We start from the raw sequence: 26,623 nt of genomic DNA on the forward strand, positions 1-26,623 counted from the left end.
CAGACTTTCTACATTGGATGTAGTTGATTGACAGTGTTGTGTTAGTTTCAGGCAAGGGGATTCAGCTATGCCATCCCAGGCTAAGTCGCTTCAGTCGTGTCCGACTCTGCAACCTCATGGACTGCAGCCCACCAGGCTCCTCTCTGTCTGTGGGATTATCCAGGCAAGAACACTGGAGTGGGTTACTGTGCCACCTCCTTGACTCAGTTATATACATGTAGATATCTATTTTTTTTCAGATTCTTTTCCCTTCTAGGTTATTACAAAATATCAGATATAATTCCCTATGCTACACAGTAGGTCCTTAGGACGGAGTATTTGAATGGGACCCAGGGTGGTATTTTGAGCTGCTAGGACAGCAAGCAGGGTGCGTTGGGGAGTGTGAACCAAAGCTCAGGGGAGGGGGGCAGGGACCACGTTCAGGGAGCAATGGGTTGGTGGAGTGACTGGAATCCAGTAGAGGAGTCATGGACAGAATGGTGGCAGCTCAGCTTTGGGCCAGAGGGCTGAGATCTTACATCAGGTCACCAGATAAAATGCTGGACGCCCATTAAATTTGAATTTCAGGTAAACAATGAATATTTATTTAGGATAATTAGGTCCCAGGTATTGCATAACATTTGATACTGACAGCTGAGGCTGGGAATTCAGATACTGCTGAGGACATGATTGCACTAAAAAAAAAAGTGTTGCTTATCTGAAATTCCAGTTCGGAGGGGCACCCCATATTTTTTTTGCTCTAAAACTGGCAACCCTACCTTTGTGCCAAGTGGCAGTTCAGGCATAGCAAGAAGACAGTCCTCACTGGACCTTGGGAACGGTCCAGGTGCTGGTGGAGAGTGGAGGTGACGCTCCCCAGAGGTGGGGAGAGCTTGAAGAGGCCGACACGGGCCCTGGCAGGACTGTCAGCCAACGCGGCTGTCACAGGATCAAAAAGGATTGATTTAAGAGACGCAGACCTGGCAGGGGCTGGGGAGGAGGAGGGGCCCGATTTGCCAGAGGGTCCTGGCCGGGGAGGCAGGCAGCTGAGACCTGAGCAGTGAGGCTGGAACACAGGGAAGTAGCAGCTCATTCATGTGGGGAGCCTGGCCTGGGCAGGGGCCCTGGGGAGGGGACACAGTCCCGACTGGCTGACGGTGGTAACCGGGAGCAGTCTTCCAGGTCCTCGGGGACCCGAGCACTCTGGGGAGGACTGGGGGAGACAGGGGAGGGGTTGTGGGCTAGGGCTCACCTGGGGGCACGCTAGTGTACTGGGGGTGGGATCCAGCTGGAGGTGAGGAGGCGATGAGACGCGGGGCCTCAGGAGTGGAGGACTGCTTCTCCTGGACGGAACGCGCCTCCTCTGACTCACCCTTCCCACTGCTTCACAACAACTTTTGCCTCCTGCCCTCAGCCTAAGCTGAAGCTTGTTTGGGGGAGAACCTCCCTAGTTATTCATTTCTGCAGAAATAATCTTTCACATGGCCTTGCCTTGGACGTTGGAATTGGCTGAAGGGAACGTGACGAGCTGACCTCTCTGAACACCCAGCTCCCCGTCCCTCCCCACCCTGAGGGCAGAGGTCAGGGTCCATTTGGGGTAGGAAGGTTTCCCAACTCACCTGATCCCCGGGATCACCTGGATTCTGACCCATGATCTGCGGAGACAGAACCCACGGGAACATGGATTCTAACAAGGACGCTGGGTGACTGTGTGCCACGTGAGCTTGGCCAGCCTGCTGCTCTACAGGCCATGTCCACCACACAGCCTGGCCCCGGAGAAATCCCCAGTGAAGTCCCAGCAGGGAGAGGGACCGGGCCTAGGAGACCCCACCCCATCCCGTGCGCCCCCTGTACAAACTCCAGGCTTTCCATCTTCCTAGAGGCACAGAGGGTCCCTGGGGACAGTGGCTGGGTCTGGGATCTCAGAGGGCAGGCAGGTGCCTGCAGACAGAGCCCCTTGGCATAGCTGGGGGCAGAGTTCTTAAAGGAGGCAGCATCAGTAGGGAAGGCCAGGCCCCCCTTCCTGCAGTTCCATGAGCTCCCTGGCTTCTGCACGCCCCCAGAGCAGGATGGCACGCAGGACATTTCAGGGAGGGTGGCAGAGATATTGTACAAAGATGCTGATTGCAAAGAGTAGAACAAACACCCCAAAACCATTGCCCTGTGGCTTCGGGGGCGTCTAGTATGCACAGAACATCGTCCTGGGTGATGTAGGTGGGGGCTCCAGAGAGGCCGCTGGAGAGGCTGACCTGGGCCAGCGAGATAACAGCTCTCAGGAGCGGCCTCCCCCGAGTTCCACTGACAGGGCCCAGGGCCGCAGAGAAGCCGAACAGTGGCAGGAGAAACTCCCCAGGGCGGTGTGCTTCCAGCTGAATTTTCAAGGGAATAAACACCGGGAGTGAGAGTTGGACCATAAAGAAAGCTGAGCACCGAAGAATTGATGCTTTTGAACTGTGGTGTTGGAGAAGACTCTTGAGAGTTCCTTGGACTGCAAGGAGACCCAGTCAGTCCATCCTAAAGAAGATCAATCCTGAATATTCATTGGAAGGACTGATGTTGAAGCTGAAACTCCAATACTTTGGCCACCTGATGCGAAGAAAAGATTGAAAAGACCCTGATGCTGGGAAAGATTGAAGGTGGGAGGAGAAGGGGATGACAGAGGATGAGACGGTTGGATGGCATCACCGACTCGATGGACATGAGTTTGAGCAAACTCCGAGAGCTGGTGATGAAACAGGGAAGCCTGTCCTGAAGTCCATGGAGTCACAAAGAGTAGGACACGACTGGGCAACTGAACTGAACTGAAACATCTGGATCAGCCAAGAATGGGGGAGATGCTGATTGCCTCCAAGAGCTGAGCTATTCACAGGAGCAGACAAGATCTGGGCATAAGGCAGGTGGTAGCACGAGCTGATTGTTAGGTTCTGAAAGTCAAACGGTAGCAGGGAGTTTTACCTTTTTGTTTATTTTTTTAAAGTGCTCATGATTGACCACTGGGCCAGGACAAGGGCATGGTTCATACATGCAACTCTAAGTTTTTACAGGAGATGGGTAGCAAAGCCTCCCAGGTAATAAAACACACCTAGACAGCATATTCAAAAGCAGAGACATCACTTTGCTGAAAAAGGTTTGTCTACTGAGAGCTATGATTTTTCCAGTAGTCATGTACAGTTATGAGAGTTGGACTATAAAGAAGGCTGAGCTCCGAAAAACTGATGTTTTTGATCTATGGTGCTGAAGAAGACTCTTGAGAGTCCTGTGGACTGCAAGGAGATCCAACCAGTCCATCCTAAAGGACATCAACCCTGAAAATTCATTGGAAGCAATCATGCTGAAGCTGAAACTCCAATACTTCGGTCACTTGATGAGAAGAGCCGACTCATTGGAAAAGACCCTGATGCTGGGAAAGACTGAAGGCAGGAGGAGAATGGGATGACAGAGGATGAGATGGTTGGATGGCATCACTGACTTGATGGCATCACTGACTCGATTGATATAAATTTGAGCAAATCCCAGGAGATAGTAAAGGACAAGAAAGCCTGCCATGCTGCAGTCCCTAGAGTCACAGAGTCAGACGTGACTGAGTGACTGAACAACAAAAACTAAAGCCTCATTTAAAAAGTTAAATGGTTCATTATTTACTAAACCATGGGCACATGGTTTCTCCCTGCAGTGCCCACAGTGGCTTCATGATGGTGACAGGAGCAGCTCCACACATACCTTCCAGACAGGAGACCGAGGCCCCCCTACTTTCTGCCCCTCTGCACTCCAAGCGGGGATGCTTCTGCACTCGGGCCTCCCAGAGCGCCCACGCATGTTGGCATCACCATGAATGTGCCAAACACGGAGGGGCGGTCCCTGAACCTCACTCCCAATAACGCCCAGGCAGATCGGCTCATGTCTTTGCCTCTGTCCTTCTGCCTCGGTTCCTCCCAGGCACATGGGACCCTCCGCATCTCCTGCCGCCTCTGGGTTCCCCCTTCCCCCGCATGCAGGGCTGCTCCCCAGAAGCCCCCACCAGCTGGCCTCTGCTTCTTTGCTCAGAAATTCTCATGTTGATACTCACAGTTCCATCAGTCATGACAAATTTACACAATTATTGGGTAGAATTTATGGAATAAAACATGTGATTCAGTTCAGTTCAGTCACTCAGTCATGTCCAGCTCTTTGCGACCCCATGGACTACAGCACACCAGGCCTCCCTGTCCATAGCAACTCCTGGAGCTTGCTCAAACTCACGTGCATTGAGTCGGTGATGCCATCCAACCATCTCATCCTCTGTTGTCCCTTCTCCTCCTGCCCTCAATCTTTCCCAGCATCAGGGTCTTTTCCAATGACTCAGTTCTTCGCATCAGGTGGCCAAAGTATTGGAGTTTCAGCTTCAGCATCAGTCCTTCCCAGGAATATTGAGGATTGATTACTTTAGGATGGGCTGGTTGAATCTCCTTGCAGTCCAAGGGACTCTCAAGAGTCTCCTCCAACACCACAGTTCAAAGCATCAATTCTTTGGTCCTCAGCTTTCTTAATTAAGGGTTTTTACCAATTCTGGGAAACACGTCATATTTATTTTACATCATTTTCGTTTTTGGAGAATTACTTTGCTGTATTTCCTTTAGAAACCTTACCGTTTGGCCACCCTGTCCTTTGACAACTATCAGGGGTACCTGACAACAGACTCTTTAATTAGTGTGTATTGAGGGTAAACCCAAGATAAAGATATTAGGCGTGTAATGACACTGCCTGAGATTCCCCAGAAACCCTGAAGTTGTCTTATGAAAATGTGGTGAAAGGAAAGGATGTGAGGGGCCCTGGGATCCCACAGTTTTGTGTCATGCGTTGACATTTTCTGCAGGGAAAACGGTAGGCATAGTTTAACTTACAAACAGTCTTGTGTGTTTTGGCCCCTCCGACCCGCAGTTTAACCTGGTGTGTGATGACTCTTGGAAGGTGGACCTCTTTCAGTCCTGTGTGAACTTGGGCTTCTTCCTGGGCTCTCTGGGAGTCGGCTACATCGCAGACAGGTATGTAAAGGTGGATCCGACCAAGCACAGCGTCAACACCATGGGAAGAAGGGACTTGAGCAGACAGTGGTGGGAGAAGTGGCCAGAGGGGATCTTTGCAGAAGCTGAGACCCGACACGGTAGGGAGTGCGGGACGATTTGGGGCAAGACGACGGAAGGAAGGTGGGGATTTAGGGGGGATTTCAGAGCCAGGCAGGTTGTGTAGCTCAATGCGGGGCTCAGAGGAAGGGGGCACAAAGCCAAGGATTATGCTTCTGGAAGATGGGTGGAGGGGGCAGTGCCATTTTTTGAGACAGAGAGGGTTAAGAATACCCTTCTTTGCAGCTTTTAGGAGATGTGTTTCAGAGCAGCCTGTGAGACAGAGAAGAGTTGCCAAGTAGACAGTTGGGTACATAAGGTTCGGGCTGGAGTTAAATATTTGGGATTTGCCACCAGTAATTGGTATTTAAAGCGATAAACCAAGTTTGAGATAAGCTAGAAGAGGGTATGCAGAGAGAAGTTCAACATGTAGAAGTTGGTGAGCAAGGACAGTGTCAGTGGAAGGCTGAAGATGAGAGATGAGGAAGTGGATTTGTGTGTGTGGACAGCTGTTTTCCCCCCGCAGTATTTCCCTAAAGCATGTTAATCATCTTTGCATGTGGGAAGAAGGTAGAGTGAATGGTTCCGTCACTAATATTTTTAGTATTTATCCATTTATGTATCTGTTTTCAGGAGTAGATAACTGTCATTTAGAAGCTATATTTGTTTTGTTTCTTAAGTCTTGCGTCTGAGGGAGGTCACACGGTGTTCGTTTTTCTCTGACTCTTTCACTCAGCGCTTTACCCTCCGTGTCCATCTGGACTGTCACAAATATGTTCTTTTTTATGGCTGAGCACTATTGCATTGTACACACACACACACACACACACACACACACACACACACATATATATATATATAATATGGTGGTGTTCCCTGGTGGCTCAGAGGATAAAGCATCTGCCTGCCATGCGGGAGACCCTGGTTTATATATATATATATATGTATATATACACATCTTTATTCATTCAACTATCGATGGACACTTAGGTTGCTTCCATATCAGTTCAGTTCAGTTCAGTCACTCAGTCAAGTCCGACTCTTTTCGACCCCATGGACCGCAGCACGCCAGGCCTCCCTGCTGCTGCCCCTGCTGCTGCTAAGTCACTTCAATCATGTCTGACTCTGTGCGACCCCATAGATGGCAGCCCACCAGGCTCCCCTGTCCCTGAAATTCTCCAGGCAAGAACACTGGAGTGGGTTGCCATTTCCTTCTCCAATGCATGAAAGTGAAAAGTGAAAGTGAAGTCATTCAGTCGTGTCCGACTCTTTGCGACCCCATGGACTGCAGCCCATCAGGCTCCTCCATCCATGGGATTTTCCAGGCAAGAGTACTGGAATGGGGTGCCTTCGCCTTCTCCACAGGCCTCCCTGCCCATCACCAACTTCCAGAGTCCACTCAAACTCATGTCCATTGAGTCGGTGATGCCATCCAACCATCTCATCCTGTCATTCCCTTCTCCCACCTTCAATCTTTCCCGGCATCAGGGTCTTTTCAAATGAGTCAGTTCTTCACATCAGGTGGCCAAACAAAGTATTGGAGCTTCAGCTTCAGGATCAGTCCTTCCATATATTGCTTATATTGGAATATATTCCATATATTGCTTTCATATATTGGCAATTTAGCTAATACTGCAGTAAACATAGGGGTGCAGATGTCTTTTTTAATTAGTGTTTTTGTTTCCTTTGGAGAAACATTCAGACCTGAAATGGCTGGACTGTACGGTGGTTCCGTTTTTAACTTTTTGAAGAACCTTTGTCTTGTTTCTTCTGTTTTCCATAATGGCTGCCTCAGTTTATACTCCCATCCACAGTGTCCTAAGCTCCCTTTTTTTCACATCCTTGCCAACACTTACTGTTTATTGTCTTTCTGATAATGGCCATTCTGATAAGTGTGAAGTGATATCTCATTGTAGTTTTTTAAATGTTTTTTAAGAATTATTTTTAATTGGAGGATAACTGCTTTAGAACACCGTGTCGGCTTCTGCCCTGCGCCAGTGTGAACGGACCACGCGCGGACGCGCGTCCCCTCCCCCAAACCTCCCCCTACCCCACCCCGCCCTGCCCCCTAGGATCTCACAGGGCGCCCCTGAGCTCCCTGTGTTTACAGCGACTTCCCGAGTGGCTCTGGTTCGCATTTCCCCAATGACTAGGGATGTTGAGCATCTCTTCATGTGTCTGTCGGCCCACTTTACTCATGGAAATAGAAAGGAAAAACACTTTTCAGTGGTTATACTATTAGAATTGAATATTTCCCCAGAAAACCCTTATGAGCGTTGATAAGGTTAAATATGTGGATGGGGGGCGGGGATCTGATTTCTGGTGCACCCTGTTAAGTCTGTGAATAGTCATGCAATCTGCTAAATACAAAGATGATGAGAGGGGATGAGTCAGAACTGGGTGGGTCACTGAGGGAGACCCCTGGTCCTTGACTGAGAGTGGTCAGGATTCCTCTTCAGAGTGACTTCATTAAACCTGCAAGAGTTGCCGGTCGCTGTCACAGAGAGGGGGACCAGGTCAGGCTTGGAGAAGGGGCCGCGATGTGTGATGGACCGCACGATGCCGCAGAGAAGCTGTCTTGTCTCCCAGTAGAGAGCCTGCTGTCCCTCCGTCGCTGTGAGCACTCAGCACTCACCTCGATGTCTGCTTGCCTCTGAAGGTTTGGCCGCAAGGTGTGCCTCTTGGCTACCACCCTCACCTGCGCCAGCTTGGGCGTCCTGACGGCCGTGGCTCCGGACTACACGTCCCTGCTGATCTTCCGCCTGCTGCAGGGGCTGGTCAGCAAGGGCAGCTGGACGGCTGGCTACACCCTGAGTAAGCATCTGCTGGCCCGAGGTTTCCGGGCACTTTGAGAAGCCCGGGAGGTCAGACAGTGGGGCAGAATGGGACGAAGCCGAACGTGGAGGCGGCTTTTTTTTGGAGGAAGCCTAGAGAAAGTGTGGCCTCGCTAGCTGTACTTGGTGTCTGTGTTATTGGAACCGGGTGTGCTGTCAGAATGGCCTCTTTCTGTCTCTCTTTGTTTGAGAGATACTTATATAACCACTTATATGGATCCTTGTTTCCATATCAACTAATCTGTTTGGGAAAGGGAGATCACATGTGATGTGTTTACAGTGATGGGAGTTGTGTAGGAAGGGGAGACAGGTGGGAGAGTGTTTTAACATTTTAAATATGAATGAACCAGCCTCTTCCGAAAGAAATACAACAAACTCCACTGATTTGAAGGACACTCAAGAGTTAGGCTGCAGTTCATGGGGTCTCGAAGAGTCGGACACGACTGAGCGACTCCACTTTCACTTTTCACTTTCATGCCTTGGAGAAGGAAATGGCAACCCACTCCAGTGTTCTCGCCTGGAATCCCAGGGACGGTGGAGCCTGGTGGGCTGCCATCTATGGGGTCACACAGAGTTGGACACGACTGAAGTGACTTAGCAGCAGCAGCAGCAAGAGTTAGGGGAGAAGATATAAGAGTAAATAAAAGAAGCTCTTATACTTTGGCCGATTCATTGGAAAAGACCCTGATGCTGGGAAAGACAGAAGACAGCAGGAGATGGTTAGACAGCATCACCCGTGCAATGGACATGAACCTGGGCAAACTCTGGGAGATGGTGAGGGACAGGGAAGCCTGGCGTGCTGCTGTCCATGGGTCTCAAAGAGTCGGACATGGCAACTGAACAAGCAAATCAAAAAAGAAGAGATAGACACGATGACGAAAAAACTGAAGTGTAAAACAATGTAATTCTATATACTATTTTTTCTTTCAAGTTTTCTATGAAGAGTAAGAATAGAAAATGAAAAATACTTCTGTAGAAGAAAGCGTAATAGCTGTGTGTGTATCTCTCAGCCTATGCATGGCTGGATGGGTACATCAGACAGCAGTGAGGATGGTCCAGGTTTTTGCCAGGTCTTGCCATCTTTGAAAACGATGTCTTATGGCTTGACATTCTAGGAAATAGTTCACTAGGGCCAAAAAAACACCATGTTCCTCCCCCAAGAAACCATGAACACACTAGTTAAGTTTAGTGAGTTCAGCACATATTAACTGCAACAGCCCAGCCATCTAGAGGCTGAACGTGCAGTATTTGGCACCTGGTGACAAGGATTAATTTAAGGTCAAATCTACACCCAAGTCTGACCAGCTGTGTGGTCCTGGGCACATTCCATAATCTCTCTCTGCCTCAGGATCCTCCACGTGGGGACCGCAGTGCCGGGAGGTTGATGAAGGGCTCCAGGGGGAGCCCAGAGCCATGCCTGCCCCTTCTCCTCCCTGCGGTGTGGCTGTTGCCCTCTGGCAGGCACAGGGGCAGGGCTGGAGAGGCCGAGATAGGTAAAGCCTCCCATCCTACTCTCAAGACACCAGTCAGTCCTGAAGGAAATCAACCCTGAATAGTCATTGGAAGGCCTGTTGCTGAAGCGAAAGCTCCAATACTTTGGCCACCTGATGCAAAGATCTGATTCACTGGAAAAGACCCTGATGCTGGGAAAGATGGAGTGCTGGAGGAGAAGGGGGTGAAAGAGGATGGGATGGTTGGATGGCATCACTGACTCAGTGGACATGAGTTTGAGCAAACTCTGGGAGAGAGTGGAGGACAGACGAGCCTGGTGGGCTATAGTCCTTGGGCTACCAACCAACCAGTGAAGTTGCTCAGTCATGTCTGACTCTTTGCAACCCCATGGGCTACAGGCCAGTGCAAAGAGTCGGAAACAGCTTAGCAACTGAACAACAACCTCCGTCAAGGAGCTCCCAGGCTAGAGAGAAAGGAAGACAAACCCGGAATGCTACCTGTCTGTGACGGAGTGTGTGCTACCCTGGCTTGCATCCTTCCCACGACTCCCTGGCTTGCTTGGAGGTCCCATACTCCCTGGTCCTGCACCAGGGGCTCCCCTTCAGTCTGCATGACCAACTCCTCCTCTTTTCCCAGCCGGGGACGTCTTCCTCCCCCACCCCCAAGCCTGCTCTTCCTGTGCCCCTCTCCCCAGCCCCCCATCTGCTTTCCTCTCGGAATACCTCCAGCACCACAGCCCTCTCGCTCTTCTGCTGCTCCTGCCGGGCCCCACCACCACCACCGCTCCGCTCCACGCTGGTCCACCCCCGGGGCACCCACAGGCAGCAGCTTGGTGGGGGGGCCTTTAGCAGACGTAACATCGGCTCACCCCTGTGCTGCGATGCCTCTGTGCCTCCCGCATTGAAGCCAGCGTTCTCCTCAAGCCTACGAGAGCCCCCCAGGAGGGCGCACGGCCCCCATGACCCGACCTCACCCAGCGGTCACCTGGGCTGCTGTCCCTCTGCCTGGAGCTTGCTTTCCCATTCCAGGTTCAGTTAACTACTGCTCCTCATGATGGCTCAAATTTCCTCCACGAGCTCTGCTCCACTGCTCTCTGAAAATCTGTGACCCCCGGAGACTCCCCCACCCTCCTGGCTGTTTATGCTTTCTTCCCACGTGGCCCGCATCATGTCAAGACCGGGTGTGATGAACACGGTGTGTGTGTCTCATCCACCACCTCTCACGAGGCTGTGAGGTTAGGAGGGCGGGACTGTGCCCACAGAGCTGGAGATGCGTCTGAACACCTGTGACAGGGCCAGGTCCCTGGGGTGCACTCAAAGATGTTGATGGTGTTAATGAGCTCTCCCTGGGGACTCATGGGAAATCCTCCAGCTAATCCTGGGGCTGATGGGAGGAAGGTTCTGGGCAGGAGAGCCCCGTAGGTGGAATACGGCACTGTGCAAAGGCGGGGGGAGCTGCAGATAGCAAATGGGGGATTTTAAAGCGGATGGGAGCCCGTGGGTGACGTTTCTCTGTTTCAGTCACGGAGTTCGTGGGCCTGGGCTACAGACGGACAGTGGCGATCCTCTACCAGATGGCCTTCACCGTGGGGCTGGTGCTGCTCTCCGGACTGGCCTACATCCTCCCGCACTGGCGCTGGCTGCAGCTGGCCGTCTCCCTGCCCATCTTCCTGCTCCTCTTCCGCTTCTGGTACTGTGTCCCTGTGGGGACCCGTCTTCCCAACAGCCAGGGCAGCCCTACCTGCAGGCCCGGGGCTTCCAGCCACCCACGCCATCTGGGGTGCTCCATCACGGGGTAGCCCTCATTTCCGGGACGAGCCACTCTCAGCCACCCTTTAAAGAAACGTACAGTTTCTTTAAATTCACATCACCCAGAGAGGGGCCTGAGATGCTAAAAGTCAGACAAAAGTTCACCTAGCCACAAAGTAGGCATTTGCCCTTTGGTGAGCCAGTGAAGGAGTAGATGAAGGAATGGAACCATCTCTGGAGAGTGTGCCCATCAGACAGGAACATTGGCAGACGAAGGGATGAGGAAGCTGTGGTACGTATACACGAGCAGTATTTCTCAGCTATAAAAAAGAATGCGTTCAAGTCAGTTCCAGCGAGCTTCTCTTTTGATCTTAACCTCAGACGGGCACTGGGAGAGACGCCAAGTGGGGATGATCTGCGTCCGCAGGTTTGTGCCCGAGTCCCCCCGATGGCTGTTATCGCAAAAGAGAAACACTGAGGCGATAAAGATCATGGACCACATTGCGCAAAAGAACGGGAAGCTGCCTCCTGCTGACCTGAAGGTGACTCACTCGAAAGGGCTTTCTCCCCTCACTGAATGCTGGGTCGGGTTTATGACTTAGCGCTTGCCTGTGGGACTTGCCTGGGGAAGCCGGAAGGTGCTGGAGCTTTTCGGGGTGAAGAGTATGATGACCGGCCTCGGGGTGGAGACTGGTGGGGGGCGGGGGGCGGGGCGGGGGAAGGGCTCTGATGGCGATTCCTGATCACGGTGGCAGCCTGGATGCGGCTGACGCCCTGACTCTCTCCTAGATGCTGTCTCTCGAGGAGGACGTCACTGAGAAGCTGAGCCCCTCATTCATAGACCTGTTCCGCACGCCCAACCTGAGGAAGTACACCTTCATCCTGATGTACCTGTGGTAAGGGGTCTTTCTGAGGCCCTGTGCACTTCCCTGCATGCCCGGGTACACATCAGAGACGGTGGGTCAACTTATGGGGGGGTGGAAAGAGAGGCATGAAAAGGCATTTCCAGATGGCTTTCCGCTCAAAGAGCTCTTAAAAAGACACCTGTATTTGTCCTTTGAGGACTGCCCAGTAGAGGAAAGGCCTCGTTTTAGTAAGAAGAAATCTCCACGTAGAAAAGTTAGCAGTGAGCCGGAGGGAGGTGACAGGGTTGCCAGAAACCCCCTGTGTTAGGAGCCAAGTGCTGACTTAGCCGCGGCAGGTAGATGAGATTTCAGGGATTCCCCAGGACATCAGTACTTCCCTGGTGGCTCAAACAGTAAAGTGTCTGCCTACAATGTGGGAGACACGGGTTCGATCCCTGGGTTGGGAGATCCCCTGGAGAAGGAAATGTCTACCCGCTCCAGTACTCTTGTCTGAAAAATCCCATGGATGGAGGAGCCTGGTAGGCTACAGTCCATGGGGTCACAGAGTTGAACACGACTGAGCGACTTCATTTTCCGGGCTGTCAAGGAGGAAGAAGCCTTCCTCACGTCTGAGGACTTGACAGAGCCTGCAGAAAGCACATGTGGGCTTTTTTCACACCGATTAGGAAACGCCTGTCCACACCCAGCACGCCTTGCACACCCTGGGGCAGCGTCACCCTCCCCTGTGGCTTCCTTGAGATGGGGTCTTCTCCCTATTCCCTTGGGGGGCTGGCTCAGCTCCCCACCTCAGCACTTGCTCCTCCACATCCTGGTGGCCCTTCAGTTACCCCTGGAAACCCCTGGGCTGAGTGGCTGGGTTCCCCTTCCACTGGGGTCACTCTGCCACCCTGCCCTTCTTTGCCCTTCCGTGAAATAAGGGTTCCAACTACGAGGGCAGCGCCTGGCACGTAGCAGCCGCTCCGTAAATATTTGCGGAAGCTTGAATGAGTAACTAGTGTTCCACAGAGTCCATCCTGAGTTCTCTAGATGCTGGGTTCTCTCCTGGTCCCTAGGCCCCATGACTGTGAGCTGGCCCCGGGAGCCCTGTGCCCGCCGTGTGAGCGGCCCAGGAACCCCTGCAAGCGTGCCAGGTGCCTGGCGCGTTTCTCTTGATTCTCAGCATCCGACTCCATGGTGCCTCTTGGGTTGGAGGCCCGGGACCCCGCAGACAGAAAGGCTTGCTCCCCTCCTGTATCAGTCCGGGTCCCATCTCCACCCCAAGCAATCCTGTCAAGGCGGTGATCCTGTCTCCTCAGCTCTCTCACACCCCTCCGCGCAAGCTTTCCACAAATCCCACTCTGTCTTGAAAATCTATCCGGAATCTGCCATTTCTCATCGCCTGTGCTCTCAGGTGTGAGGATTGCAGTCTCCCGTCCAGCTCGTCGCGGTAGCCTCTTTGCTGGCGGTCTGCTCCCACTCCTGTCCCCCCCTCCCCAGGGCACAGGTCACGGATCACATCACCTCCTTGTCCACATCCTCATAGCCTCCCTAATCCACTGAGAAGAAACCTAGCTTCCTTCTGCGGCCTGCAAGGCTTCATGCCATCTGGCCCTGGACACCTTCTCTTACTGTACACGCCCCCTGCCCCCGTCTGCTCCATTCATTACAGCGACTCGGGGCGGGGGGCCCATCACTTCCTGGCTGCGTGACCTTCAGGAAGCTTCGTGATCTCTGTGACTCAGTTTCCTCATCAGCCCAATGGAGGCAATGATAGAAGCATGTTGGAAGAATTAATGTGATAATGCGTGTGAAAGGCTTAGAACTTAGGAAACGCCCAACAATGACAGACTGCTATCCACTCCAGTATTCCTTCCTGGGAAATCCCATGGACAGAGGAGCCTGGCGGGCTACAGTCCATGGGGTCGCAAAGAGTCAGACACTTGGCGAAAAAACCATCACCTCTACCCGTAGCAGTGCGCACATGCGGTTTGTGCGTTCTGCCAAAAGATGGCAGCATTGCACATTGTTGATTGTTTCCAGTTTGGTTGATCAGTGACTAAGTCCTGTCCAACTCTTTGGGACCCCATCGGACCCCATGGATGGCAGCACGCCAGGCTTCCCTGTTCTTCACCATCTTCCAGAGTTTGTTGTGATTTGGGGTTTTTGTTTATTTGTTTGTACAGGAAAATCAGGGTTCTACATTCTTTTCTCTTGGGCTAGTCGCTTTATGGGTAGAAGATGACTGTTCCCATTTAACCATTTAAGCCGGCATAGAGAAGCCCCCCTCGCCCCGCCAGGCTCATCTAAACTCACCGAGTTGCATTCAGTGTATTCTTATTCTCTTGACACTTTGGATCAAACAGGAATAATTTAGAACTAGAAACAAAAGCATACCAGACTCCCCTGGGTGCAGCGTTATAGAACCAGGGAGTGAGTGACTGAAGTGAGTGAAAGTCATTCAGTCGTGTCTGACTCTTTGCAACCCTATGAACTACAGCCTACCAGGCTCCTCTGTCCATGAGATCTTCCAGGAAAGAATACCGCAGTGGGTTGCCAGTAATCCCCTTCTTCAGGGGATTTTCCCGACACAGGGATCGAACTGGGGACTCCTGCATTGCAGGCAGATTCCTAACCATCTGAGCCATGAGAGCTGGACCTTATAAAACCGGGGGCGGGGGGGTGGTGTAGTAATGAGAAATGTCCCCTGTGATCTCAGTTTTGGAACTGACGGGCAATTTGCATTTCTATAAGAAAGTAATTTCTTATCCACCAAAATCTCTTCCCACAGTCAGTACTTCATATCTGCAGGTTCTGCATCTGGGGATTCAATCAACTGCAGATAAAAAATATTCAAAAAAATTCCAGACAGTCCCCCAAAGCAAAACTTGAATCTGCTGCATGCTGGCAAATACTGACACAACATTTATTTTATGTTAGGTGTTATAAGTAATCTAGCGATGGTGTCAGTCTTACGGGGGTTTGCACATCCTACACCAATTCATACGATTTACACGAGGGACTCGCACATCCTCGGGTTCTGGTACCCTGGGGGGTCCTGGAACCAGTCCCCCATGGTAGTGAGGAACGACTGTACCAACACAGTCATTCAATGTTCCAAAATTGTGCAGTTTGCCCAAAAGTGACCCACGGGACTCTACGTTTTCCCCTGAGTCAGAATGACCGAGCTGTGTGCCATGTTCTATAACATGGGTGTTCTTTCCTCAGATATGGGTGAATGGGTCGTGTGCCGTGGGACATGGGGTGAAAGAGAGGAAGGGAATATTGCTGGTTCCAAGATGGTGTGATGTGCGCAGGGGGCCCCCACTGTGGAGCTGGGAAGACTTGGCCGACCCCTCCCCCCGGTGGTACTCTGGATCCTGGCCCTGGGAAAGACAACTGTGGCAGCAATAAAATCTGCTCTTCACTGAGTGCCCAACTACAGCCAGCCCTTCTGGTCCACGGCCTCAGTGAATTCTCAGGACAGAGTCACAGCTGAAGGAACTGAGGCACAGAGAGGCTGGTTAACTTACTGAAGACCACACGGCTCAGCCAGCAGTCTGAACCCTGACACTGCTCACTCCCCACTGCTGTCTCCTGCCCTCCTTCCCCTTGGAGGCTTGGGGCATCTGATGAGATAGGGCCCGTGCAGTGTTCAGAGCAGGGCTGCCCGCAGGGGCACAGTATGAAGTAAACGGTGGTCGCTACATCGTTTGCCATCTCTCGGGAAACACGGGTCTGTCCTGTAAGTCACAGGCTCACAAAAATTGTGGAAGGAGCTTCTCAACCAGGAGGGCCCCTCCTGGATTTTGATGTCCCCCTGGTCCCCACTGCCTCTTCTCATATTATGACTTCCCTGGTGGCTCAGATGGTAAATTGTCTGCCTACAATGCGGGAGACCCGGGTTCCATCCCCTGGGTCGGGAAGATCCCCCTGGAGAAGGAAATGGCAACCCACTCCAGTATTCTTGCCTGGAAAATCCCATGGACGGAGGAGCCTGGTGGGCTACGTACAGTCCATGGGGTCGCAAGGAGTCGGATGCGGCTGAGCGACCTCATTTACTTTCTTACTTCTCATATTGGTCTAGAACATTATACATCCAGCGATGGACGCTTCCTTCCAGCTTGCAGGAGCCTTTATCCTCCAGGCCAGTCTCCGGGATCTCACCTTTGACCCGCCTCTCCTGCCCGCCCAGGTTCACCAGCTCCGTGGTCTACCAGGGCCTCATCATGCACGTGGGCGCCACCGGCGGGAACCTCTACCTGGACTTCCTCTACTCCGCTCTGGTCGAGTTCCCCGCAGGCTTCATCATCCTCGTCACCATCGACCGCTTCGGCCGCCGCTACCCGCTGGCCACGTCCAACTTGGCGGCCGGGCTGGCCTGCTTCCTCATGATCTTTATCCCACACGGTGAGTGGCCCATGCCCATCATGTTCCGGGTCGTTGAACTGTGGGAAGAGTTGGAACAGGAACAAAGACAAGGTGTTTGCCTGAGTCTAGAATCACTTTTCAAAAAATTTTAAGTAGAGGTACAGCATACCGACAATGAGCCCTTTTTAAGTGTTCAAGCCGATGAATTTTTTACCTGTTTGTATGCCTGGGCACCGCGACCTACGCCAAGATAAAGAACATGTCCAGCACCTTGGAAGGTCCCTCACCCTCCTTGACCACCAACGCTCACCACCCCTGCCCAGGTCACCACAGCTCTGGTCTCTGCCATCCCAGATTAATGTCGGCTGTTCTTAAACTTCATACATTTGAACCATACTGCACCTATGCTCGGAGAAGGCAATGGCACCCTACTCCAGTACTCTTGCTTGGAAAATCGCATGGACAGAGGAGCCTGGTAGGCTGCAGTCCATGGGGTCGCTAAGAGTCGGACACGACTGAGCGACTTCACTTTCACTTTTCACTTTCATGCATTGGAGAAGGAAATGACACCCCACTCCAGTGTTCTTGCCTGGAGAGTCCCAGGGACCGGGGAGCCTGGTGGGCTGCCGTCTATGGGGTCGCCCAGAGTCGGACACGACTGAGGTGACGCAGCAGCAGCAGCAGCACCTCTGCTTTGTAGCACTTTCATTCACTTACCGTGGCGTCTGCAAGGGTCACCCACGTTGTCCATGGGGGTGTCGCTTGCACTTTCTCACTGTTGGGCAGCCTCGCATTGTAGGAACCCCTCAATTACATCCAGGCCTCTGTTGACTTCAGGCCTCCTAAGGTCACCCTGGACCACCGTACAGAGAATTAAAGTCCCATCCCTCTTCCTCCTTCTCTTTTCCCTCTAGAAGACAAGCTCCGAGAAGCGGAAACATTCTCTGCTTTGCTCACGGCTGAGCTCCTGGGGCAGAGACGCCACTCTAAGTACATAGAGGAGCTTCCCGGGCGGTGCTACTGGTAAAGAGCCTGACTGTCAGTGCAAGAGACGTAAGAGACGCAGATTCAGTCCCTGGGTTGGGAAGATCTAAAGTCATCCAGTGTCTGCCCATTTGGATTAAGGCTGCAGGGAACATTCCAACACATCTTTTCGTGGACACTCACTCCCCTTGCGGGGTCAGGGGGCGGGACACAGGTTCATTTTAGTAGATACAGCCAGGCAGCTTTTCAGTTCACGCTCCCACGGTGGTGCATCAGCTTTCCAGTGGTTCCACAGACTCACCAGCACTTGGCATCATTAGTCTTTTCAACACCAGCCATCTTGGTGCCTGTTTGCTTGAGTCCATAATTCTTAGCAATCCAAGATAAGCCAAAGCAGAATCATTTGGGCAGTTTTAATTTGAGTACATACATTGCCTTTCTCATTTGTTACTTTTAGAAATGTTAAAAAAAATAGAGCAGATTTGCTATTTTCTCAGTTTTTATTGCTTGTGCTCTGCAGTTGTTGGTTTAATGAGTCATTTTGGCAGGCTTTGGGGGCAGGATATTATGAGAAACATCCCATGAAATCCCTATTCTCAAGAATTAGACTTTACAGAGCAGGCTGGAAATTTTAAGAAGTAGCAAAAGGTAGCTCAGGTTTTTTCCTCCCTCCTTTCATGAGTGAGTGAGTGAAGTCGCTCAGTCGTGTCCGACTCTTTGCGACCCCATGGACTGTAGCCCACCAGCTCCTCCATCCATGGAATTTTCCAGGCGAGAATGCTGGAGTGGGTAGCCGTTTCCTTCTCCAGGGGATCTTCCCGACCCAGGGATTGAACCGGGTCTCCCACAGTGCAGGCAGGCACTACACTGTCTGGGCCACCGGGGACAAAGAAGGCAGGAAAAGGGGCTGAGCGTGTGAAATCGGTTTCCCCTGTTTCCCCCATCTCCCTGTTTCTAGAATCCTGGTAAAGCTGAATGAACGAGTAGAGGTTTTCGTTGTTGCTGTTTTTTAAGTAACAGCGCCAAGTACCGAGAGGGAACCTGGGATCTGAGACCATTTGATTATCCCCTGGAAGAAGCTTGGGTACTGCGTCCTCTGTCCCACATCCTCCCAGGACCCTCTCCCGGCTCCCACTCTCGCCACTTGCCTTTACTGGTGCTCATCGCATTCGATGACGAGCCTTCGTCTCCTGCTCCAGAAACTTTCAAGTGCCTTCCATGTACTTGCGTGAGTGCATGCTAAGTTGCTTTAGTTGTGTCTGACTCTTTGTGACCCTCTGGAGCAAAGACGCTTTGGAGCCCACCAGGCTCCTCTTTCCATGGGATTCTCCAGGCAAGAATACTGGAGTGGGTTGCCGTGCCCTCCTCTAGGGAATCTTCCCAACGCAGGGGTTGAACCTGCATCTCATGTCTCTTGCATTGGCAGTTGGGCTCTTTACCAGTAGCACCACCTGGGAAGCTCCTCTGTGTACTTGACAGAGTGGCGTCTCTGCCCCAGGATCTCAGCCACAAGCAAAGCAGAGAATGATTCCACTTCTTGGAGCTTAAGTTCTAGAGGGAAAAGAGAAGGAGGAAGAGGGATGGGGCATTAATTCTTCATATGGTGGTCCAGGGTGACCTTAGGAGACCTAAGTGAAGAGGGGATGAGCCATTTAAACAGCCGGGCAAGGAGGTTTCCAGGAAAGGGAACAGCAAGAGCAAGGACCCTGAGGATGGGGAGAGCTGGGCGCTAGAGGAGCAGCCGGACCCGCGTGAGCAGGAGACAGGGAGAGATGCCAGCGTGGGTTTTATCCCAAGCATGGCAGGAAGCCACGCGGCAGGACTGCAGTTGTAAGTGGTCCCTCCAACTGCTGGGGAGAGTGACCTGGGCCCAGAGGAGGCAGGGCGGTTCTCTGAGGGCAAGGATGCCGTGCATGTCCAGTAGAGCATCTTGCCAAATCCATCAAAGCTGCGGAATTTGTGACCAATGCCCTCCTCCAGGTGTTCGAGTGAACTCCCTTGTCTTGTATCTCATAGGAGCCTTAACTAAAGGCTCCGCTTGGGCTCTCCTCCAGGCACAGGGCAGCCAAGACCTGGAGAGGCTGCACTGGCTGTGGGCAAGTTCGGCCCCAAGGTCACTGGGTCTGCTCTCCCCAGAGCCTCCCCCTGGCAAGGGGACAGAAGCCTGTCTTCCTTGAGTAGCCGGCTCATGGGGATGAGGGTGAGATGACATGCTGTCTGTGACCCTGGAGGCTCTGTTAGTGAGCCGGCCTGACTCAGGAGTCACTTGTGGTTTGGGGTCTGGGTGAACACCCAACATCCAGGTGAATGAAGCAGATGATGGTGCCTAATGGTTTGATGGCTCCCCAGGAGGGAGAAGGCTTCTGGACCTGCTGCTAACTAAGATGCAGAGCCATCTGCTAGGAGGAGATGAGGGTTTGCATCCCTTATCCTCTCAGACCAGTGAAAGATGCTTGGGTTAAAAAATGTGTTCCTCTGAGGACTTCCCTGGTGGTCCAGGGATTAAGAATCCAGCTGCCACTGCAGGGGACACTGCAGATCCCTGCTGTGGCAAGATTCCATATGCCATGGGGCCATTAAGCCCAGGTGTCAGACTACTGAGCCCAAGTCATAGAGCCCACAAGCTGTAACTCCTGAAGCCCTCAGTATCAGACCTAGAGAGTGGCCCCTGCTCGTACAACTAGAGAAAGCCCTTGCACAGCAGCGAAGGCTCGGTGCCATCAAAAATAAATAAATAAAACATAAAAAAAATGTGTTGGGAAATGAGTGCTGCGGATGAGAAATCTGGTCCACCAGCTCCAGGACTTCTGCCTGAGGGAACCACGTTGTTGAGGACCTACTGTGTTTCAGGAGCTGTGTCAGCAAGGACACTATTGCAAGATAATGAAAAGCCAGGACTGGTGGAGTGGTCATGATGCACAGTTGACATGTGTTATCTCTAAATGTCACCACCACCTTTAAGTTGGCTAAGATTATTCCCATTTCATAGCTGAGGAGACTGAGGCAGGCAGAAGTAAGCCATGTGCCTTGTCACTCTGCTGACAGGAGGCACAGCTGAGATTCAAAAAAGCACATTCTTTCCTCTGTACAGTGAAGTCTTCCCTCAAGTGTCATCAAGTCCCCAAATCTCTCAGGACTCAGTTTAGTGGGTGTTAGTAGTGGTCGCTGAGTCATGTCCGACTCTTTGGGACCCTGTGGACTGTAGCCCGCCAGGCTCCTCTGTCCACAGGATTCTCCAGGCAAGAACACTGGGGTGGGTTGCCATTTCCTCCTCCAGGGCATCTTCCCAACCCAGGGATCAAACCCAGGTGTCCCGCATTGCAAGCAGATTCTTTACCATCTGAACCACCAGGCTCAGTTTACTGATCCAAATCTGGAGGGGTTGGCTAAGACAGCCTTTCGGGCCCTCCAGCTCTAAAGTCCAAGCTCCCAGTCACGGTGTCTCCTGGCACATCTGTGGGTACAGCCCTCTAGCGCTCAGATCTGCTGTCTGTCTCCTCCCAGATCTGCCCTGGTTGAATATCATGGTAGCTTGTGTTGGCAGAATGGGGATCACCATCGTGTTCCAGATGGTGTGCCTGGTCAACGCCGAGCTGTTCCCGACCTTCATCCGGTGAGTGTGTCCGGGGGACAGGGTGGCTAGCTGCTGACCTGGCTGTGGGCCAGCGGGCTCACTGAGGACCACTGCTGAAGATGCACCCCCCAGGGTGGATGGGTTGGCATTGAGATGGGGGTTGGGCATCAAAGACAGAGCCCACACCTGATGCAGTAGAGAAGGTGAGATGGACAGTCTGAAGTGGACTCCTGGTCGCGTCGTGCCCCTTACGGAGGGCCAACGCAAGAGAAAAGACATCTGGTTAAGGGCAGTTTCTATTTGGACCGTGACAATCAGAGCATTGCCACACACAGCATGCAGGTCATCCTGTAGAATCGTTGTTATCTGCCTTTCCGTGTGAGCAGGCCGAGGTTTACAAAGGGAAGGCGAGCTTCCCAGGGTCACTCAGCTAGAAAGCGGCAGGGTCCAGGTAAGAACACGCTGCTTCGCCCCTCTTATTTTTTTTTCAATTGGAGTACGGTTGATTTACAATGCTGTGTGTGAATTTCTGCTGCACAGCCAAGAGATTCAGTTACACGTATGCATATTAATACATTCTTTGTCGTGTTCTTTTCCACTGTGGCTTGTCACAGGGTAGTGAGTGCCGTCTGCTTTGTTCTACAGTAGGACCTGGCTGTTTGTCCGTCCTGTTTACACTCGTTTGCATCTGCTAGGCCCAACCTCCCACTCCATCCCTCCCCTCCCCTCCCTCTTGGCAACCAAGAACACACTTTTTTCTGCCCTTAGAGCTGGTATTTCCCTACAGTGACACAATACTTAGTAAGAATACCAATGGGCCCGGATCATTCATTGTTTCAAGTCAGGTTTATTGAGGCAGAATTTTCTTAGAGCAAGATTCACCCTCAAAGGCACAGTTTGATGAGTTTTGACTCATTCATTTCACCAGCACCATGATCAAGGTGACACAGACACGTCTCCATCATATGCAAATGCGTCCTCCTGTCCCTCTGTGATCCGCTTTCTCCCCTCCCACCCCCAGCACCGGGCAACCCCCGATCTGGTTTCTCTCCCTATGGCTTTGCCTTCTCTTGAGTGCTACACACATGAAGTGACCTGGAGTGCAGGCTTTTGTGTTTGGCTTCTTTCGCTTGACATCAGGGGACCCATCCACGCCGTGGCTTGTAATGCTCCATTCCTTCTTATTGCTGAGTGTGGTTTCCATGCATGGAGGATGGACCACGGTGTGTTTCTCTGTTTCTCCATGCGTGGAGGTTTGGGCTTTTCCCAGTGATTATGACACAGGTGCCAATAAGTATTCACTTACGGGTTTATGGGCTTCCTTGTGACTCAGCTGGTAAAGACTCTGCCTGCAATGCAGGAGACCCCGGTTCTATTCCCGGGTCGGGAAGATGCACTGGAGAAAGGATAGGCTACCCTCTCCAGTGTTCTTGCGTTTTTAGTGGCTCAGCTGGTAAAGAATCCGCCTGCAATGCGGGAGATCTGGGTTTGATCCCTGGGTTGGGAAGATCCCCTGGAGAAGGGAAAGGCTGCCTACTCCAGTATTCTGGCCTGGAGAATTCCATGGACTGCATATAGTCCACGGGGCTGCAAAGAGTCGGACACAACTGAGCAACTTTTGCTTCACTATGGGTCTTTGTGTGGACACACGTCTCCATTTCTCTTAGGTAAAAATTTAGGGATGGGTCATATAGTAGTTGTGTGTTTAAATTCATGAGAAACTATCAAAACGTTTTCCAAACTGGCCACACCATTTTCCATCCCACCAGCTATGTGAGACACAGGTGATTGCTCTGCATCCTCCCTGTCCTTGGTGTTGGAGGTGGTGGTGTTATCGTGACTTCGATTTATGTTGTCCTAACTACTGATAATATTGATCACCTTTGCATGTCCTTATTATCATCTGTATCTTAGAAGGCTTAGTCTAAATGAAGAGTATTTTTATTGCAAAGGATTAACCCCCTTAAAGTTTAAATTCTGACCTTTGTTAGAGTTTGGCACATTTCTGCAAACTCTTTTTTTTCCCCCATTTTATAAATCCTTTCTTCTCCATATATCATCAGACCAATGATGTCTAAGAACTATTCCAGCTCCCCATCCTTCTCTTACACCTGGGCAGCCCTCAGAACCCCTTCGTGAGCCAGAAGACACAGGTGACTCTGATTCACTCTTTGCTGCACATCCCTCATTAAAAGGCCCTGTCTCATCTGGAAAAGATTGTTCGGAATGGGTACAGAGAGATAAAGGCAAATGAAGGAGAAAAATCTACAATTGGCAGTTCTGAGCCCAGAGTCTAAAACAGCTGGGCCAAACAATTCCATTGTCATGGCCACTGGACCCAGGGGACTGACTCAGAGTGTAAACCGCCAGAGGTCCTGAGTGCCTGGTCCAAGGCGGAGGAAGGCCAAGTGGCCCATCCTCAAGGGGCATAGCATCCATTTGATGAGGATTCTCAAGAACCAGGAAGGAAAGCCAGAGAGGTTCAGAAATAACTTTAAACTTGATGCATAGACATCACATGCCAAAGTAAGACAGTCATGAAAGTTTGGGTCTTTTCAATCAATTGAATCAAATCTAAATTGGAAAAAAAGGATCATTTCTGTTCCTTTATTACTTTATAATCGCTTCAGGTTGACACAGTTTCTATTTGGACCATTTTGACCCTGCTTCTTACCCACAGGAGGCTTTAGAGTTGAACAGCATCCTCCTTATAACTGTCTGCAACATACACTGTCAAGACCCATGTGTCACTTGTGGTAAAGAACCTGCCTGCCAGTGCAGGAGACACAAGAGACGTGGGTTTGATTCCTGGGTTGGGAAGACCCCCTGGAGGAGGGCATGGCAACCCGCTCCAGTATTCTTGCCTGGAGGATCCCATGAACAGAGGAGCTTGGTGGGCTACAGTTCTTAGGGTTGCACGGAGTCAGACACGACTGAGGCGACATGGCATGCACGCACGCACGCTCGCTCTGCCTTGTATTGAAAATCATCCACCCGTTTTTACCTCTTCTCTGTATTATGCGCTCCTTGAACACAGAGACTACGTAGGGCTCTTGTCTGCGCCTCCCGAGACTGCTCTGTAGCCATACTAACCGGGCACCTGGCGCTTGCAGAATGAATGAATGAAGTGTCCCAGAGACCCGAATTTTCTTAATTTTATTTTTTAAGATGTTTATTGTTTTAAATTAGTTTTGGCTGCACTGGGTCTTCACTGTTGCATGTAGGCTTTCTCTAGTTGCGGCGAGTGGGGCTACTCTCCAGCTGCAACACACGGGCTTCTTGTTGCTGTGGCTTCTCTTGTTGCAGAGCCTGGTGGACTCTAGAGCACACTCAGTAGTTGTGGCGCGCGCGGGCTTAGCTGCTCTGTGGCCTGGGGGATCTTCCTGGGCCTAGGATGAAACCGCGTCCCCTGCATTGCAAGGCGGATTCTGAACCACTGGGCCACCAGGGAAGCCCTATGAGTTTTAAAGATGGAAACCAGTTTCTCACTTCTTTTAGCTTCCGTGTGCTTATAAAATCTGTCTCTTTTTTAAGACTTATTCTCTTAAAATTATTTTAAAAATGGTGATTTTTTTCCTCCTCTTGGAAACCACACTAAAGCCATTAGAAGAATGAGAAGAATATATGAGGGCATGTCTTTATTATTTACTACTACTGTGTGAGAATCTACATTTTTATCAATGAAAATTTCAACAAAAATAATTTAATACCAACAAAAAAGAAAGAGATGCAGAAAAAAAAAAAAACACAGCAAATGCCATCTTTGAAAGTAGGATGACCTTGAAAGAATGTGTGGGAAGAAGGGCTGCCTAGTACAGTGAATGTAAAAGGGTCTAGAAGACTCCAGGGAGGTCCACTGGGGCAGCAAATTTGAGACAAGGCCAGAGGTTTCCCAAGGTAGGAAGGGAGCTTGAAGGACATAACCCACAATCCCTTGCTGGAGGAATAAGATGGGTGCAGGGGCTGGAGGTACGTGTTTCCTTCTTTGGATGCTGTGTGGCTGGAGGGGAGGAGGGGCGGGCGAGCTGCGGGAGACACTCAGGAGCCTTGAGGGAGCACTGCGCTGTGGGCAGGACGGAGGGGAGAGGCCCTGCAGGGCGAGCGGTTCCACATTGTCTGTGTCCATTGTTCGGTCTCTCAGTCGTGTCCGACTCTGCGACCCCATGAACCGCAGCACACCAAGCTTCCCTGTCCTTCCCTATCTCTCATGTCCACTGAGTCAGTGATGCTATCTAACCATCTCATCCTCTGCTGCCCGCTTCTCCTTTTGCCTTCAGTCTTTCCCAGCATCAGAGTCTTTTCCAATGAGTTGGTTCTTCTTATCAGGTGGCCAAAATATTGGAGCTTCAGCTTCAGCATCAGTCCTTCCAATGAATATTCAGGACTGATTTCCTTTAGGATGGATTGGTTTGATCTCCTTGCAGTCCAAGGGACTCTCAAGAATCTTCTCCAGCACCGCAATTTGAAAGCATCAATTCTTTGGCACTCAGCCTTCTTCATGGGCCAACTCACACATCCGTACATGACTATTGGAAAAACCATAGCTTCGACTAGATGGACCTTTATGGCAAAGTGACGCCTCTGCTTTTTCATATGCTGTCTAGGTTTGTCATAGTATTCCTTCCAAGGAGCAAGCGTCTTTTAATGTCATGAGTAGGGATAACAGAGTCAAAGCATCTAATCATAGACAGCCCTGGCCAGAAAGAGAATTTCTAATAGCTTAAAACATGCCCTGGTCCCTGTCCACAAATCCTTCTAAAATAGCTGCTACAGGAAGAAATAATAGTGTTGAATGCTGAATCACAATTAAAAAAGTAACTTTCCCAGGAGCTATACAGATATATCATGAGATAAAAAGGAGAAAGGAAGAGGAAAAGCAAGTGACAAATGAAGAAAATGCATAGGGAAAATATTATCAGAAAGCAAATGAAGAGTATAGCCAAGTGTGCTGTGACCAGGTGCAAAACAGTAATGAATTAGCCATCTCTGTAAAAGAAGAGTGTAAAGCAGAGAATGTAAGTTCTTGGGAGAATGTGTGATAAGACAAGAGATGGAGTCAGCTCAGCCTAAAAAAATAAAAAGAAATATTAAAATATTTCACAAATGAAAACCACTTTGAAAGCAGTACAAGGGAGAATTGATAAAGAAAAGGTAAGATAGAACTAAGAATTGCAAAATAAGATTGAAATAAGCAAAGAGTTTAAAAGGCTTAGAGATTATACTTATAATGTCCCAAAGAAGATCATTAAAATAATGAAACCAAAGAACAAAGAACTTAAAAGAACTTCTGGAAATAAAAGAATGCTTGGATCTATGAATTGAAGGGGCATACAGTGAGAGTTACAGGAAAACTTGATTCTGAGCAATATTAGCAAATATTCCAGTTAAGTTACTGTGCTTCAGAGATAAAGAAAGACTTATGAGGTACCGAGGCTGAACGTGTAAGTCACATGTATCAGGAGAAAATCAAACCGATACCATTTGATGAAGATGGTGAAACTTGCTGCAATGATCCCAAGGAGAGGAAATGTACTCAAAGAATTTTATCCAAAATCTCATTCCCAAATAAAAACAACATCCAATTATTTTGTTCCTTAAAAATATGGTTATTATAAACTTTTTCCAAAAAAGCTATTAGAGAAAAAATTCTCAGTAAACACAGTAAGTGGAGTAATGCTTCAAAATTATTGATGGTGATCACTGAATCTGAGATTAAAACCCTCAGTTTCTGTTTTGATTA

General features: G+C 50.7%; 1 protein-coding gene across 6 annotated transcripts in view; it reads left to right on the forward strand.

Annotated features, from left to right (window-relative positions):
• Positions 1 to 26,623, forward strand: part of SLC22A1 (solute carrier family 22 member 1) — a 43,529-nt gene that overhangs the window by 2,178 nt on the left and 14,728 nt on the right. For 4 of the 6 annotated variants that reach the window (XR_009495780.1, XR_009495781.1, XM_024996604.2 and 1 more), the window contains exons 2-8: positions 4,897 to 5,000; positions 7,738 to 7,892; positions 10,885 to 11,053; positions 11,540 to 11,654; positions 11,902 to 12,008; positions 16,150 to 16,364; positions 20,814 to 20,922. Coding sequence is in view for 4 of the 6 variants with exons in the window: in XM_024996604.2 (XP_024852372.1) it covers positions 4,897 to 5,000; positions 7,738 to 7,892; positions 10,885 to 11,053; positions 11,540 to 11,654; positions 11,902 to 12,008; positions 16,150 to 16,364; positions 20,814 to 20,922 (974 nt within the window). In the remaining 2 variants the exon portion in view is untranslated. Of the gene's footprint in view, positions 1 to 4,896; positions 5,001 to 7,737; positions 7,893 to 10,884; positions 11,054 to 11,539; positions 11,655 to 11,901; positions 12,009 to 16,149; positions 16,365 to 17,239; positions 17,349 to 20,813; positions 20,923 to 26,623 lie in introns of those variants that run through there. The other 2 variants (XM_024996603.2, XM_015472927.3) reach the window with 2 other exon arrangements.

Source organism: Bos taurus, chromosome 9 (genome assembly GCF_002263795.3).
Source record: "Bos taurus isolate L1 Dominette 01449 registration number 42190680 breed Hereford chromosome 9, ARS-UCD2.0, whole genome shotgun sequence".
Lineage (NCBI taxonomy): Eukaryota > Metazoa > Chordata > Mammalia > Artiodactyla > Bovidae > Bos > Bos taurus.